This window comes from Drosophila guanche, unplaced genomic scaffold (assembly GCF_900245975.1).
Source record: "Drosophila guanche unplaced genomic scaffold, DGUA_6, whole genome shotgun sequence".
NCBI lineage: Eukaryota > Metazoa > Arthropoda > Insecta > Diptera > Drosophilidae > Drosophila > Drosophila guanche.
The window spans coordinates 641,684-657,799 of NW_022995751.1; the positions used below are offsets into that span (position 1 = coordinate 641,684).

At 46.9% G+C, this 16,116-nt stretch overlaps 7 protein-coding genes across 10 annotated transcripts; 4 read left to right on the top strand and 3 right to left on the bottom strand.

Moving 5' to 3' along the window:
- Positions 1 to 2,205: 2,205 nt before the first annotated feature.
- On the bottom strand, positions 2,206 to 3,664 carry LOC117587439 (mitochondrial carrier homolog 2). Its single transcript, XM_034278121.1, has 4 exons — positions 3,319 to 3,664; positions 3,089 to 3,257; positions 2,529 to 3,026; positions 2,206 to 2,468 (listed from the first exon to the last, which is right to left on the bottom strand). Exons 1-4 carry the CDS (start codon positions 3,521 to 3,523, stop codon positions 2,396 to 2,398), a joined length of 945 nt encoding a protein of 314 aa, XP_034134012.1. The 5' UTR covers positions 3,524 to 3,664; the 3' UTR covers positions 2,206 to 2,395.
- A 761-nt stretch (positions 3,665 to 4,425) lies between these two features.
- Positions 4,426 to 5,633, top strand: LOC117587440 (tRNA pseudouridine synthase-like 1). The gene is made up of 4 exons (XM_034278123.1): positions 4,426 to 4,541; positions 4,603 to 4,731; positions 4,788 to 5,102; positions 5,161 to 5,633. The coding sequence occupies exons 1-4, from the start codon at positions 4,495 to 4,497 to the stop codon at positions 5,594 to 5,596; spliced, it is 927 nt and encodes a 308-aa protein (XP_034134014.1). The 5' UTR covers positions 4,426 to 4,494; the 3' UTR covers positions 5,597 to 5,633.
- Positions 5,585 to 6,344, top strand: LOC117587442 (dual specificity protein phosphatase 19). The gene has a single exon (XM_034278125.1). It carries the CDS (start codon positions 5,611 to 5,613, stop codon positions 6,226 to 6,228), a length of 618 nt encoding a protein of 205 aa, XP_034134016.1. The 5' UTR covers positions 5,585 to 5,610; the 3' UTR covers positions 6,229 to 6,344.
- A 61-nt stretch (positions 6,345 to 6,405) lies between these two features.
- LOC117587436 (ras association domain-containing protein 10) lies at positions 6,406 to 13,705 on the bottom strand. 3 transcript variants are annotated; one of them, XM_034278116.1, is made up of 7 exons: positions 13,521 to 13,705; positions 10,826 to 11,037; positions 10,691 to 10,745; positions 7,996 to 8,392; positions 7,608 to 7,933; positions 7,370 to 7,542; positions 6,407 to 7,304 (listed from the first exon to the last, which is right to left on the bottom strand). In XM_034278116.1, the coding sequence occupies exons 4-7, from the start codon at positions 8,389 to 8,391 to the stop codon at positions 6,544 to 6,546; spliced, it is 1,656 nt and encodes a 551-aa protein (XP_034134007.1). In that variant the 5' UTR covers position 8,392; positions 10,691 to 10,745; positions 10,826 to 11,037; positions 13,521 to 13,705; the 3' UTR covers positions 6,407 to 6,543. The 3 variants fall into 3 exon arrangements, with proteins under 3 accessions (XP_034134008.1, XP_034134007.1, XP_034134006.1); XM_034278117.1 differs by lacking the exon at positions 13,521 to 13,705 and having other exon boundaries at positions 6,406 to 7,304; positions 10,826 to 10,908; XM_034278115.1 differs by lacking the exon at positions 10,691 to 10,745.
- On the top strand, positions 11,333 to 13,471 carry LOC117587437 (arrestin domain-containing protein 4). The gene is made up of 4 exons (XM_034278118.1): positions 11,333 to 11,496; positions 12,148 to 12,683; positions 12,757 to 12,939; positions 13,006 to 13,471. The coding sequence occupies exons 2-4, from the start codon at positions 12,228 to 12,230 to the stop codon at positions 13,399 to 13,401; spliced, it is 1,035 nt and encodes a 344-aa protein (XP_034134009.1). The 5' UTR covers positions 11,333 to 11,496; positions 12,148 to 12,227; the 3' UTR covers positions 13,402 to 13,471.
- Positions 13,706 to 13,843: 138 nt separating the features above from the next.
- On the top strand, positions 13,844 to 15,068 carry LOC117587438 (formylglycine-generating enzyme). 2 transcript variants are annotated; one of them, XM_034278119.1, is made up of 3 exons: positions 13,844 to 13,868; positions 13,905 to 14,423; positions 14,488 to 15,068. In XM_034278119.1, exons 1-3 carry the CDS (start codon positions 13,859 to 13,861, stop codon positions 14,967 to 14,969), a joined length of 1,011 nt encoding a protein of 336 aa, XP_034134010.1. In that variant the 5' UTR covers positions 13,844 to 13,858; the 3' UTR covers positions 14,970 to 15,068. The 2 variants fall into 2 exon arrangements, with proteins under 2 accessions (XP_034134010.1, XP_034134011.1); XM_034278120.1 differs by lacking the exon at positions 13,844 to 13,868 and having other exon boundaries at positions 13,871 to 14,423.
- On the bottom strand, positions 15,066 to 16,056 carry LOC117587441. Its single transcript, XM_034278124.1, has 2 exons — positions 15,318 to 16,056; positions 15,066 to 15,255 (listed from the first exon to the last, which is right to left on the bottom strand). The coding sequence occupies exons 1-2, from the start codon at positions 15,986 to 15,988 to the stop codon at positions 15,102 to 15,104; spliced, it is 825 nt and encodes a 274-aa protein (XP_034134015.1). The 5' UTR covers positions 15,989 to 16,056; the 3' UTR covers positions 15,066 to 15,101.
- Between the last annotated feature and the right edge of the window lie 60 nt (positions 16,057 to 16,116).

Genomic DNA, 16,116 nt, shown 5'->3' on the forward strand with positions numbered 1-16,116 from the left:
CGAACTTGTTTCGAGGGGGAACCCATCTGCAGCGACATCTTGTATATTGTATTACTGCTGATTCTTGTCGTTTGTTATCTGCAGCTCGGTGAATTTTTAATAGACAGCTCTCCCAGCCCCTCCCCGTATGCCCATATCATTTGACAACTCATTTTCCCTCCCCAAACAAATTTATGCACTGTCGAACCACTGTCGGAGCAAGTTTTGGCGCTTGCTCTGTTTTACAAGAGTCTTTAAATTGAAATTGTCGTATAATCTCCCATGGGCCGTATTTGTTGATAGCCAGTGAATTGAAGTGAAGTGGCCACGACACCGACCAGGCCAAACAAGTGCATAAACACATGCCGCAGAGATTTTCCCAACCCCGAAACCTGTTCCCTACACAAACTAAAGTCGCTGCCAAGGCTGCTGCTTGCTGCTGCCTTTCTGCTGCATCCATTATCCATTTCCATTAGGAGCGACACAACGCAGCGTCGTTTGCTCCTGTTTCAAGCCCAAAGGCAGGCCAGAGCTGGCCCCCTAAAAACCGTTCAATGAACCGCCTCCAAAGAAAGTAACTGGCACTGGCTCGCGAGGCTGTCTTCATAAAAATTGCATAATGATTGAAGCCCGGGGCGAGGCTGGACTGGCCTGGCCTGGCCAGGCTCTTCTCTTGTAGCTTGTATCTTGTATTGCACATTATAATTACGATCCAATTTGTTCTCCTAGTCTTGGGCGTTTCCATTAATGACTGATTGTTTTTCTCTTTGCAGATTCTTAAAGATAACCGAAAACCCTTGACACATATGACGATCCCAATTTCCGTCCTCTTGTGAATTTCGCTGCTGATTTGGAAATCGATTGACAAGCTTATACGACTTTATTCAATGGATTTCATTAAAAAACAGAAAAAAACTGTTCCAGAATGTGGTAAGTCTGTTCATAAACTAACTGCCTCTTCTTCCATTTAATTGTATTTCATTTACTTCCATTTCAGGGTGTAATTGCAGCTGCACGGCCGGCCTACATGCAGATCTTGCCCAGGAGCTGGCCATCAAACTCGATTATGACTGGGGAGCCCGCCGAGCTGAAAGACAATCTACAATCTGAAGAGTACATGCGTTACGCAGAGAAGAACAATTTAAGCTGAAAAACTAGTTCTAATAATAGAAAATACAAATTGTATTTAATTTTGTATTTATTTATTTTATTAAAAGCAGGAATAGCAAATAATCATGGCATACTTTTGGGGGTTTATTTAGTGAACAGCATGGCATACTTTCAGGCTGGCCAATTTATGCCTTTCTCTTACAAAATAACGTAAATCAGCCATATCCTGCCTCCCTTGGGGTCCTTGAGGTCCTTGATGGATTCAAATGATTCATGAGATTACTACGCTCACGAGGACTCGTATCACGTCTCAATCGGTTGAGAAATGGCGAAATTATAGAAATTATATCCCTAATCCTTGATGTCCTTGAAGCGAAACTGATTGAAAAGGTTCGGGGAAGTTGTCCTGAGTACGAAAAGGTACGACACATTCTGATCGACACACAGGAAACGGAGAAAACAACAAAACAGTTCTGGCCTGTTGTTGTTGTCAAGCCATTTTGTTGTACAACAAAAAATAGTTGTTGTACAACAAACAATAATTGTTGTACAAGTAAAGTTGTTGTTGTTGTTGTCCAACTTTCAATTTGATCGGCACAGAAAAAAGCAAAATCCAAGTGCCAAAAACTTGCAAGGTACCAGGCGAACATAAATCAGCAGCAAGTAGCTGGTTTTTATGTTTTTTCATCGTGTCAAGAGCTGCATGCTACGGAACTGAATTAATTTTTTACACGTGCATGCCAAAAGTATGCTGAATATTTTATGTATTTGCACATGCGCCCCAAAAGTATGCAACATATTTATTTTATTTATTCGTAAACAATTATATTACCGTGTCTATGGGATGTTCCTATCTTCGTTCTCTATTCTTCTTAGTCTTAGCCTGCGCCCCAATACCCCCATACTAAAATGTTCTTTTCTCCGCTCTTTGGGTATTTTTATTTTTAAAACTGCAGCAATAAAACATTAACAAGGATCATGCGCAGTCTGTGGGTATTTTGGAACAGTTTTCGTTCTAGGGGAATTTGGAGATATAGGGATGCGGATTAATAAATGGATACAATGCGAGGATATATAGAACGTAAGGCTAAGCGACCCCGATGGGAATGCATACACTTCCACATATGTAGATGTATAATTGGGTTTGTCGCAGTAAAACAAATGCGGTTGTCTTCGGTTGGACCTCATCATCATCGTGGTTCCATTAAAATGCAAAGGCAAACACCGATAGGCGTGTTTGGCAGTTGATGGGGATGGGACTCCAGAGCCTGTTCTCATCGTATGGTCATTATGTGTGATGTGCTGTTTATTGGTAGCGAGCCAGCGAGGGCAAGGGCACAAAACCATCCGAAATGCGGGGAGTACGTCTGATTTGAGTGCTAGAAAAGATGTTGTGGCCATTAGTAATTAATCAGAAGTCAATTCGATTATGTAATTACCGCCAAATGAGCGAACCGCCCCGCTTAAGCTCCTTTCGTGCTTGCAGATCGTTCCAGCAGTCAACCCAGTTAGCGTAGGCGGGCATGATGGGCGGTTGGCCAGCCATCAGACGCGATCCACTCACAGTCGAGCATGTGGATACCACCAGCAAAGGATACAGCAGACTAGAGCAGCTGAACTGCATGAGCGCACCGTTGTACTGCCGGGCCAGTTTGTCCTTGATGAAGAATTTGTTTACAATATAGATTGCGGAGCTGCTGAGAACCAGACAGGCCACATCGGCCAAAAGCTTGGGCACCAGACCAGCAAAAAAGCCAGAAATCCCCTCAGTCTTCCAGATCTCCACAATCGAACCGGCTATGGATCTATAGAGAGTCTCGCGTCCAATAAACTGGGCCATCATCCGAACCGAGATCACGTGGAATGGATGCGAGGCAACAATTCCGCTCACAGTCACGACAATATCACGCTTCAGCTTCTGCTTAAACTGAGCATACCTAAAACAAATCAGACAACAAATCAGAAGAGAGCTGCAGGATAATAGTAATTGAACACTTACTCGTCTTCCTCCGACAGATCAGTGTCGTGCTTGTTCTCCTCCAACTGGTTCAGTCCCAGTTTGTCGGCAACTCGCTCGCTCACCACCATCGCCACGACGGATCCGACCAACTTAGGTGCCAGGCCGCGATAGCAGCCATAAAACCCATCAATCCTCTTGATGTGACCGGCTGCAATGGTAAGAGCGATATGAAATCAATCCTGCCCGGCAAGCAAGAACTTTGTACCCACTGTATTGGAAAATGTTCGGCAGCTTCATGATTGGTTTGCCCGACCAGGACTTGCCGGGAATGGCTGCAATCGGCTCATATCCGAGTTGAATTAGCGTCTTGGAGTACTCATATGGATGCAGGGCAGCACTTACTCCCAGATGCATGCCAAATTTAATCCAACTATTCACCTCAAAATCCTGATTTTCTGCAAATGGTCCGTCCATTCTTTATTTTTTTTCTATGCTTCTTCCTTTTGACGAGGGCAACACTTCCGCGCTGAATTTGGTGCTGTGCGAATTAAATTACGGAACAAATTTATAAATAACCGGCTCTGCAAATGCAAATTTGATTTTTTTGATTACAAAACTTTTTACAAAACCTGCCTCGCTTACTTTACTTATCGATAAACAGCTGATTGAGTTTTCGGTCTACCCTCTTCACGAAACACACCTTGCAGCTTTTTTGGGATGAGCTTTTTATATTGATATCTGACTATTATCCATCGATAGTTGACGCGCCTTGCTGTGCTAGCTCACCTTTGTGGTGTTGTTTACATGTATTAAATATGTAGTTACAAAGTAAAAACTATTTATATAGTTTCTTAATGGAATGGGATAAAAGGGAGTATTTAAAGCTGACCAATCTTGTGGAAAATATATTGATGAATTGGATAAAATTATAAAATCAGCTCTGAGAATTCCAACTAGCTAGTAATAGTAATTAGAATAGCAAAAATCGAGGATATTTATAAAATGAGAAAGTATAGTTTTGGTCGTGCGGTATATCGATAAATACGCGGTACCAGTGTGAAAGGAAGGAAATATAGATATTTACTCAACATTTCATTACATTACATATACAAATTAATAGTTGCTTCCGGCACTAATTTGGCGTTTTTCACACAACACAGTGTTATCAGTTAACATGGCTCATCCAAATGTTTCTCTGTTAATAGTTTACACACGTTTACATACTAAAGACGAATACCAAATGTAAAGAAAGTACTGCAAAATCCAGCCTAAAATGCAACCGTGCGAAAAATTAAGAATTAAAAAATCAACAAGTCCAAAAAACCAAACGAAAAAATCTTAAAAACAAACAAGTGAACAAACAATTAAAAAACAAAAGAAAAACAATTTAAATAGGTATACAATGGCAGAAAATAAGTGTGTGAGAAGTGATATGTAAAAGGAAGATGCATAGATATTTACTCAACATTTCGTATATAGGCACGACTTTTCGGTGAGAATTAGTTAACTAAAAGCTAAATTGAGCCATACACGACAACTATTCTTTCATGCAGTGGTATACAGAAGACCATAAACAAATTGGAACAGCAGACTGTGGACACCAATTCCGTGCAGGGCTGCTTGGATCTGGCACTAAAAGTATTCCATCCCACCAACGAGATACAGACGGTGCTGTCCAGTCGGTAAGTGTCTCAAGGCTAAATAGTCAATGGCATAACCTAATCAAAGTCATTCTCAGCACAGACGCGGGTGTTCATGCTTTGCACTCGACGGTGCACGTGGATCTGGAGCGCCGGAATGGCCAACCCTACGATACCACAACGCTGACGGGAGTTCTCAATAGGACTTTGGACAAGCAGCGCCTACCCATCCGGGTGCTCAGCAGCCAAGTGGTGCCAGATACCTTCCACTGTCGCTACCACGCCATAGGGAGGACCTACTTGTATCGCTTTGCCGTCGCGCGTAATCCCCTGTTCGACGACGGGAGGCTGCGTGACAAAGGATTCGAGGCATTTGTGCCCGTGGAGGAAATCGATCGATGCCATTTTTTGATGTAAAGTATTCTGCCTGCACAGTTTCCTCTACCATCCTAATTCATTCTTCCCCCACAGTGCCCCAACCTTCGACATTCAACGCATCCAACGCGCGGCTCGCATGTTCATCGGCGTGCACGACTTTCGCACATTTATGAGCGTCAGCCGGCAGAAGAGCCCCAGCCGTGACCATCCCATGTTTACCCTGCGCAAAATCGACGAGCTTAATATACGTCCTGGACGCACGCTTGCCCTGCCCTCGAACGCCACTCTGGCTGCGGAAACCTACGACTATTGGGACATAGAGATCAAGGGCAAATCGTTTCTCTACAAGCAAGTGAGACGCATTGTGGGGGCATTGCTTGCGCTGGGCAGCGACCGCATTGACGAGAAGTGCATCTACCAAATGCTGACCATACCCTCTAAGCACTCCTGGGATCCCCGAGTACTTCCAGCGCCAGCCTGCGGACTCTACCTTTGCCGTGTGCACTACAGAGATACAACGGACAACTAAACTAAGCCCTAATCATGATACTGCTGTATGAGCTGCAGAAGCGGCTGGCCAATCTGAGGCCCACCACCACCGTCGTTACCACACCCACCGGTGCACGTTTCATTGAGCGTCGCAAGTCCTCTGGCAGCGAGGACGGCACAGCCACCACTCCCCAACAGCTGGAGGCTCGCCAGTATGGCTTTGTGGTGGACACAAAACCTGACAATGTGCCCGCATGCATCCTCAGTGAATTCCTCTATCTGGGCTCCCAAGATGCCGTCAGTGCGGAGAACATATTGAAGTTCAAGCTCACGCACATCCTCAGCGTTGGCATAGAAACCCCCAGCATAGAGCTACCAACATCAGTCAAGTGCAAGTACTTACCCTGTCTGGATCTGCCCGAAACGGATCTACTGCGCTACGTGCTGCCCGTCTCCATAGACTTTATCGAGGAGGCACGCAAGTCCCGCGGCTGCATTCTAGTCCACTGCAACGCGGGCGTCTCGCGGTCAGCCTCTGTTGTCATCGGTTACCTGATGCAGCGGCGGGACATGTGCTACGAGGATGCCTACCATCTGGTCAAGTCCTGGCGGCCCTGCATCCAACCCAATGCTGGCTTCATGCAGCAGTTGAAGAAGTATACCAAAACATAAACATAATTATAGGTTAGGTCGGTGTCCGTTTAAATGCATTTTGGCTTTAACTGTGTGTTTTTAGTGTGTTGTTATTGACACAATAAAAGTGTTGACCATTATTTCCCATTACAAAACAATGACCAGTCCATGCTAGACAAAGACAAACACGAAACAGATACAGGACACATGTTTAAACATTAACAAAACATCAAATCTCTATTTGGTTAGTTGACAACAATTTGGTACGGATGTTCAAAATACGTTACACGAGATTCTTAAATGGATTGCACTCCACTCTACACTACACAACCCCCTCTAGTCGCTCACCTCAATCTAGACGAGGGTGCCCAAGTGCTGCAGATCTAAGGCTGGATGCAGCGGAGTTCCATAGAGGACATCCAGTGGGATTGCTTCTCTGGGTACAAGCTTTCCGCTCCGACAGGCTTCCACTGCTGGTGAGGTAGGGAGGCTTGTGGTAAACATTTGCTTCGTTAAGCCCTTGTCGGCCACATGTCGAACATTCAAGTTCTTTTCGGCCAACTCCTGGGGGGGCAGGCAGCGATTTGGGTTTCTGTTTCTGTGATTTTCACCTGCTTCTAATACTGGCGGCAACTTAACGGATATACGGAGATCATCTACGTCACGCATGGAAGATTGGATTAATTTCGCCACTTTGTCTGCTTGGGTGACCTCTTCTGTGGTTGTAGCTGTGGGTTCTCTATGAGTATCATTGGGGGCATCAGCAACGGTTACAGTTGTCTCGAATTCGCGACCCAAACATTCGAGCACTCCCAGTTTGGCTTTTAACTGCTCGTTGGCCGTGAATAGTTTCCGTTCCACTCGATGGATATCCGCTACCTGTGTCGACAGCTCCGTATCGAGTCGATCGATTTGCAGCATCACCTCGCTCTTGGTCTGGTACGCCCGCTTCACCTGATGCCTGCGCACCTTGGCGTGCAGACTCAGCAGCAGCTCCTCCTCCCGCTGAAGCTGTTTGTTCACCGCATGAATCTTTTCCAGCCAATACACTCGTATTTCGTCCTTGACCTCCACATCGCTTGGTGTCCAAGCAGGATCCGCTCTATAATCATCTTCTGTGAATGAAATTCCATTAAATGGCAGGCTTGGGGGAATGATATTTGGAGATCGTTAGCTGTACCTGTACATAAGGGAATATCCGTTGCATCTGGATCATCTTCATCGACTTCTTCTATGGCCTGCGGCTCATCCAAGTCTTTTAGATACGTTTCGAGCAGATAATTCTTGCCCAACTCACGCTCCCGCACTCGATGCTTCTCCTCTTCGATTTTCAATATTTGTCGATCTTTTTCGCTTTGGGAGGAGGAGGGGAGGATTCATAAATATAATTGCCTGGCAGTTCGTTCTGCATAACTTACTGCAACATGGACATCTGCTGTAGGATAGTTTCGTCCTGGGCCAGTATGATGGTCAGCAGACTCTCATTCGGAGTCATGTGGCAGTTCCGCTGCGGCAATTTCCGGCTTCTCTTTGGTTGCTTGGGGTTATTCGTTCTCGTCTCTCCACCCCAGTGATCTGTAGCCATCGGCACATTGAGAGAGGGCAGCACTTTGTGCTTTCCCCTTCGACGAAATCGCATGCTACGAGAACTGTCCACAGGGCTGCCCATGCCACTGTCCTTGTCCGTTGTTGGGGTGTGTTTTCGCGCCGATGAAGTGGCTAAATGGCGTAGCTGTAGCTGACACTAAAGGGAAACATTGAGAGGATAAACAGCGTTTAGTTGAAGTTCCCTTTTGGTGAACTTACTTCCTCCTTTGGCGAGGCATGACGATTGCTGATAACATCAAAGAGTCTGGCACTGCCATCGAGATACTCCTCGTAGTGCCGCTGCTTCTGCACAATCGCGTACTCCTGCTGCTTGACATTCGCTGTTGGCTTCAGGGGGTCAGCATTTGGTGGCACTGCTTCCGGTGGGTCGTCTTGGTAGCTGAGCAATGCGCAGATTAGATCCGCGCAGGTTGTGTTTGGATCCACACCCGATATCCAGTGTTCCTCGCCATCGATCCAAATCGACAGATTGTCCGCCAACGAGGACACCGACTCGACATCCTCCCCTTCAGCATCGTCTGCTAGAACGGGCAGCATCTTCTGCGTGCGCTCGAACCGTGTCTGGTCAGTGGTCTGCATTGTGTCTGCTGGCATTCTGTGGAAATGGCACAAAACAGAGAAGTGGGTTAGATATAACAACATCCCGTCCGGTGTATAATAATATGCAAATAGATTATTGTATAAGAAGCGACGAGCATTTAACGGTTTTGCACAAAAGCGCACAAAACATTTGTTACATCTAATTTATGCAGACACTCTTTTTGAGCTGGAGCTAGAGCCTCAGTTTGAATACTCTGACCACAGTCCACACTGCACACACTCTTCCCCATTCACTCCCGATTGAGAATGGACAGTTATTCTCTTCTTCAGCGAAACAATAGTCCCCGTTTCAGCCAGAGCTGGACGCTCGCTCGCTCATTCTCTTTGGCTGTTAACAACGTGTCAAGATATGTAATTAGGCAATTATGCAAATCTCTGCACAATCTGCAGTGCCCGAGCCGTGTAACTGTCGCTGCTGCTCATAATAACATGTGTACTTTTGAGCTGACAAGATCGGTAACAAACTAGAACAAGCCACTGCGCGCGCGGTTATCCTCTGCTCAGCTCTCCTCTCTTCATTCCGTTACATGTGCCGCCATGTAAGTGAGCCACAACGATGATGACTCACGGAGGAGAGGAGAGAGGAATGGAGTACGGGTACGACTACGATTACGAGCGTGCTAATGGTGCACCACAGTCTACGTTTCTGTTTCTGTTTCTGTTTTGTTACAGTTTCAACTTTCTCGCGTTACACCTGTCTGTCTCTGTCTCTCGACGGTCGACAGCGGAATTCCCTGTGCGGGAATTGTGGCTTACCAGCGTGCTCAACGTCATCGCTACAACTGAGGCACGACGCGACCGAGCGCTGAGCTTAAAAAGAAACTCCTCCATCCAGTAAGTAAGAGCGGAGACCCGGAGACCTGTCGAAACGGAGTGGCGCTCGGCAGTTGGCAAAAGAAGCCAAGAGCAGCGCGCTAACAGTGGCTAAAACACACACATAAACTCAGTGAGTGGTCTGTGTGGCAAGCAAAGACAAGACACCATGTTAGCTCTGTGGATCCGCTCTGTGGATCCGCTCTGTGGCTGTGGCTCCGACTAACAGTGGAGGAGTGCGGGCTCTGGCATGAAGAAACACTTTTTGTTTTTTCTCTCTCTCTTTGAATTTTACGGTATCGTGGGTAAGTTTTATAACTTGTCCCGGCCACTCCCCTTGTACGAGAGCAGTTGCAGATGCTAAGAAGAGATATTCTTGGCCGCCAGCCAGCCAGTCCAGTTGAAGCCGAACCTGGCTCTGGCTTTGCTTTCGCTATACACTATTATGAAAGACAGAGTTTTACTATAATTACAAAGTGTATATACGTATACCTCAAACCAACTGAAGAGTTTGGCTTGAAAAAAAGCGATAAGCGCGGCCGCGATTCAGATTTAGATTCAGATTCATAGACCTGGGTGCCCGTGGAGCGGCTAAACTCTACTGAACTCAACTGTAACTTCACCACATTTAATTGCTGGCTACCCAAAAGCCCCGGCAGTCCAGCAGCTAGTCGATTATCATTTCAGTCCAAACAAGACTATAGACGTCTCTGTCTCTGTCTCTGGCTACCCCTCCACTCCACTTCGCTTTACCTCTACCTCCACTCAGAAGTAAACTAATTTCCGAATACTCTGTACAGTTTAGACCGCAGACTGGGAAATCTTTCCACGTCTTCGCCGTTGTCTTCTACTCCGTATCTCCGTTCATCTTTCGTGGTTGTTGTTTGGGTCATTAAGTCCACAATTCTCAGCCAATTCAGACTACAAACAATAACCTCTAAATGGAAAGATCTCTTTCAACTCTCTAATCTGTCCAAATATGTTTGCAGTTTCCAGCCAAGTTGAGCGCTTTGCCTGATCAAATCAAAGGATCTTTGCTGCTTGTTGTAGTGGTTAAGTGTGTATAATGCCCGCACTGGCTGCAAGAAACCCATTTGTCGATTCAATTTTCTTGAAGCCAGTGCGATTTGTGTTTTCTTTTGATAGTCGGCTTGGCTCTTGGCTTTTGGCCTTTCATTTTCATGAGTTACAGTTGAGGTTCTTCGATTTCGGATACCTAAAAACAACACTAAACCGGTATGAATTGCATGCATAATGCATAAATGTGTGCCACTTAATGTGCATTTATGTGCAACACGTACCAGACGTACAGACATACACATATACATACATAAGTACATATGTACAGGCCGGTTACAGGCTTGGTGTCTGTCTTTCGCAGCCCATAAGTCAAGCATTTTGTAGGTGCGACCAATTCCAATTTCAAATCCAAATGCACAAACAAAACCCATTTAGCTTGCTAAATAAGGCTACAACGTACTTGTCAGAGTCCAACGCAACACCTGCCCGGCCTGGCCTGAGTGCGAAGTGTCTATCCACGAGTATTACCAAATTTGATTAGCGAATTGCTCTTGTAATCGAGCGGATCAATTGAATATAAATTTGCATAACTCACCCAAAATCAGTGCTGAGGCATTCCATTTGTGTAAACAAGTTTGGATTAATTGCAGACCAAAAGTGGCGGCGACGGCTTCGGAAATGTTCTAAGGGTTCCCCATATCGAATTCCATGCCATGCTCTGGAGGTCGTCATTGTTTTGGTCAGGCACAGGTGAACATGCAGACGGTTTGTCTGCCACAAAAACAAAGGCGTAACATTAAACGTATCCTGTAAGCAGTAGCATAGATATAAATGAACAAACATAAGTATAGACATACAACTATGGGAAGCAGTACACAATAATAAAATCAAAAGCTGCGAGGCTACTCAGTGGCATATTACGACATCTGGCATCTGGCATCTGGCATCTGGCCTGAAGCTACCATCTCCCGACTCCAGCTGAATATCTCTCGTTGCCAGCAAACTGCTCACAAACAACGCGCTCAAAACAAGTTGTTCGTTCATTCATTTGATCTTGTTCAGCAACAGCAATAGTCAGAGCCACGGCCTGTTGCATGAACCGATGACGAGTGATTCAGTCGCTAAACAAACGTCAGCGTGCGCGGTTTAGATCTTGGCCAAGTGACCGCGCGCTCAATTAAACTTCGGGACTGAGCGGATCGTTTCTGATCGATTCTCCGAGCTGGCAAACACACAAAATTCCTAGCTTTGTGTGTGTGTATAAAAGTACGTATAAGCGAGCTCATAAAGCGAGCAATAATCTTTTTTTTTTCGGGTGCACCCACAATAAGACAACAATCGGATGTAGATTGTCTGACAACAAAGAGCTTTGACTCTGTTGGCTTCCCATGGGCCTCCCAATTACGTCAATTTCCTCTCGATTTCCCAATTGACAATCTACGTGTATTGTCGTCAGTCAATGCACCAAAGTGGTTCGGCTCTGCTCCCCGGTTATGGCAGTTGCAGCTTACGGTTTTGGCCAAGATGTACATACTTGACTTTGGCCCCAGAGCTGGGGCCGTGACACGAGCCGCATCACTAGATGTTCCATGGACTGACCTTGCTTCGCGGGGTAACATGTAGTCAACGCGTTGAACGATCGCACACGCAGCCATCTCTAGGGGCTACACCAAACTGGTTTGGCTGTCCGCTTCCTTTACCCCGCCTAGATGCTACCCACATAAATATATCCAAGAAAACATACCTACATAATACTCGTACTCGCAGCCAGAGACGTAGCCAAGTATGACAGATAAGTTGTCATTAAAAAAGAGCCAAGCTCAACGCATGCGCAACGTTGCCAAATAATTGCAAACGCGAAACAACGAAACACGCAATGGAATTTCCTTTAAATTGAATTTCGTTGAATATTTCCAGGGACAACGACGGAGCAGCCATAGGGGAATGAGAGCAGACAAGAGCGGAGTGCAAGCAACACACCCACACACGCAGCGAAGATGCCGCGCAAGCTACTTAAATTCCTGATCATCTTCGACAACACCTCCCTGCTGTACTTCCCCGGCCAGTTCCTGTCCGGACGGGTGCTCATCGAGCTACAGGATGAGACGCCTGCGCTGGGACTGCACTTCCATGTGGTGGGGGAGGGCGTGGTTCGAAATGGTCGCCGGCAGGAGCGGACATACGACAAGGAGAACTACATTGACTTTCGCATGCGACTGCTCGGCGATGTGGACCAAGGCGGTCCAGCCATACTCTCACCGGGCATACACAGCTTCCCGTTCAAGCTAGGCCTGCCCTTGGGCCTGCCATCGACGTTCCTGGGCCGATACGGCTGGATACAGTTCTACTGCAAGGCGGCGCTGCGCGAGAACAACGGCATCATACACAAGAACCATCAGGTGTTCATAGTGATGAATCCCATTGATCTGAACCTAGAGAAACCGATTTTAGCAGTGAGTAAATCAACTCATCATCAATCCCAGATATTATTATACTTACGCTGCTTCTTGGTATCCTTTCGCACAGCAACCATTCACCTGCGAGGTTGAGCACAAGCTCGGCGTCGTCTGCGTGGGTGGAGGTCAGATTAAGTGCCGCGTGTCCCTGGATCGAGGTGGCTATGTGCCGGGGGAGAACATTCTGGTCACAGCCTTCATCTCGAACTACAGCAATGTGTCCATTAAGCGCACCAAGGCATCGCTCACAGAGGTAAGCACCAGAGTTTGACGCAGCTTTGATCAGTCCTCACTGATATCTTATTCGCTTTCCTTTCAGACAATCGAGTACTTGGCGCGCGGCAAGGTGCTGCAGACGGAGAAGCGGGAGCTGGCCGTTCTGGTGCGCGGAAAGATACGTCCGGGTGCGAAGGATGAGTGGCATAACGAGAGCTTGTATGTGCCACCGCTGCCGCCGACTAACTTGCACGGCTGTCACTTGATCAAAATATCTTACGATGTTTTCTTTGTGATCGAGCCAAAGTCGATGGAGAAGGAGATCAAGCTGCAGCTGCCCATTGTGCTGGCGACCTATCCATTCCGGAACAACTCCGGCGATGCAGCCAATGCGAACACGTGGCCAGAATCGGTGCTAAAGCCGGACACGCACACGCATTACCCCTCAACGTTGCCAATATTTAGGCCATGGATGCACGAAAAACCCAGTGAAGCATAGCAAGCAGCACACACACACATTCACAGTTATTGTTAACAACAAATTGAGCCATAAAACTAATTTAAACCTATTTAATTTTTGTGTGTACCGTTTCCAATATGTTGAGACTTACGACTTACCTGTTGTTGCATGTAATTAAATAATCCGAAAATCATCAACTAATTTCGCCTTGCCGGCGTAGATGATTTCTCTAGGGTAATTGGTTTCGTCTTTTCTTTTATTTACCACAGCCCGTTCCCATGTTTGGACTAATTATATTATTATTAAACAAACAAAACAAAAAAGTATGTTTCGTACATTGCCAATTCCGTTATTCGCTTAAATTTACTGTGGATGCCAGAGATGCAATTTCTGTATCATGCGGCTGGTATTTTAGTCAATCGATAGTCTAGTATATAATACAGGTGCATTTCTGGAAATATCGCCTCCATATCGATACAGTGGAAATTACAGAAAAATGAAAACATTGGAAAAGTAAAATTTAAAAATTTACATTTTTGTGATGGCCTGCTTCGACGGCCTGCTCCTTATTGTTTTTCTTATAGGCGCGAATGGTGACTGCGGCTGCAACAAGCTGGACCGGGCGGCGTCTGTCGTGGAGAAGTCGGATAAAGTGTGCAAGCAGCAGGCACGCAACACGAACGGGCACTATCGCGATTACTATGCTGAGTTGGAGCCCGAGATCGAGGGCATGTCCCTGATCCCCGGTGGAAGCGTACACATTGGAACCGACAATCCGCACTTCCAGGCTGACCGGGAGTCGCCCGAGCGATTGGTGAAGCTGAAGGACTTCTACTTGGACAAGCACGAAGTGTCCAATACAAAGTTTGAGGAGTTTGTGTCGGCCACCAACTACACGACGGAGGCGGAACGGTTTGGCGATAGCTTCTTGTTCAAGACTTTGCTCGGTGCGCCAGAGCAGAAGCGACTCGAAAACTACCGCGTGGCCAGTGCTCCCTGGTGGTACAAGGTCAGTGGAGTGAGCTGGCGAAATCCCAACGGCGTCGACACCAACCTGAATGGTGAAGTATTTAAATATTAACGTTGATTCCTCTTGCTGACATCTGGTTCCATGTTTGTACACAGGTCTCGAGCAGCATCCCGTGGTGCATGTGTCCTGGCGCGATGCTGTTGCCTACTGCACTTGGGCCGGCAAGCGTCTGCCCAGCGAAGCAGAATGGGAGACGGGGTGCCGTGGGGGCAAGCAACGCAAACTCTTTCCGTGGGGCAACAAGCTGATGCCCAAGGAGCAGCACTGGCTTAACATCTGGCAGGGTGACTTTCCCGATGGCAACACAGCTGACGATGGATACGAGACCACCTGCCCCGTGGATAGATTCCGTCAGAATGTGTACGACCTCTACAACATGGTGGGCAATGTCTGGGAATGGACTGCGGACTTGTGGGACACGAACGACGTCAGCGTGAGTCCGAATCGTGTGAAGAAGGGCGGCTCCTACTTGTGCCACAAGTCCTACTGCTTCCGCTACCGCTGTGCGGCTCGTTCGCAAAACACCGAGGACAGCTCGGCCGGAAATCTGGGCTTTCGATGTGCCAAGGATGCGTGAAACAGCATGGCTTGTGCGTTGGTCTTCGTTCTTTGGATTATTTGTACGTTTGTGAGATAGCAAACTGAAATTATACTCACATTGGTGACTCTTAAACTATCTTAAGTATCTACGATGATGAAGCGTGAATCTTTATGCTTCTGAATATGGTAGCGGACTAAACATGCGTGTCATCCGGCGCTGCTTTCTCATGCGTCGGTTTCTCAGTCTCTGTGCGGCCAGCTTGCGTTCGTTTGGTCTGGCCGGTGGCTGTGGCATGTACGGAAGGGGATTGCCACGTTCCCGCCTAAAAATCGAAGAACTCGCTTAGTTTTGCAATTGAATAGGTCGTCTCTTTTATCGACTTACCCGGTACGGCAGGTGCGGCAAGTACCAGTGCTGGGGGCACTATGTGTGTCCCAGCGGCAGTCCATCACCAGGTAGTTACACCATCCTTTGATGTGATTGTATATGAAGAATTTCTTGGCATTTTTATGTGGGTCTTGACCGCACATTTGGGCATGTTTAATCCACCCGGCCATTCGATTCCTTTCCTTATTACACCGGATGCAGTGGGTCCACTCCTTTATCTCATTGACGGTATACCAATGCGACTCTTGTAGTGGTTTTCGTGGGGGTTTCACATCCTCGGGCTCGGAGAGCTGCTCTTCGTCGTCGTCAAGCACAATCAAATCTTCCGGCTCCGCCCGAACCTCTGGCACCGCCTGTTCGGGCTCATAGTTAAATGGAATTAGATCTGCCGATGAGGGTTGTACCGCGGGTATGTTGACTGTTTCGCTTGGAAATGGCGGCCAGGGCTCGGTGTACACAAAAACATGAAACGAAGCCTGTGGGCAGCCAGTGTGCGCCATGGACAGGTCTATATCCCGCCAAGCATTGCAGTTTATGCACTTTTGTGGTGGCGATTTGAGACAACAAAAGCAATGATATTCTCGCCCGGTCCCGCCAATGCAGTATGGCAAACTGTGCGGGAGTGAACCGCACCTGCAGCACACGACATCCGGCATAGTTCCATGCATAAAACAACAAAATACAAAAAACCAAAAACTTTACAGAGCGCGTCCTTGAAATAAGCATCCGTGTGACCGCGATTTTGGTGGTGAGATATACCAGCTGACCCTCAAAAATATATGATCTCATTTTTAAA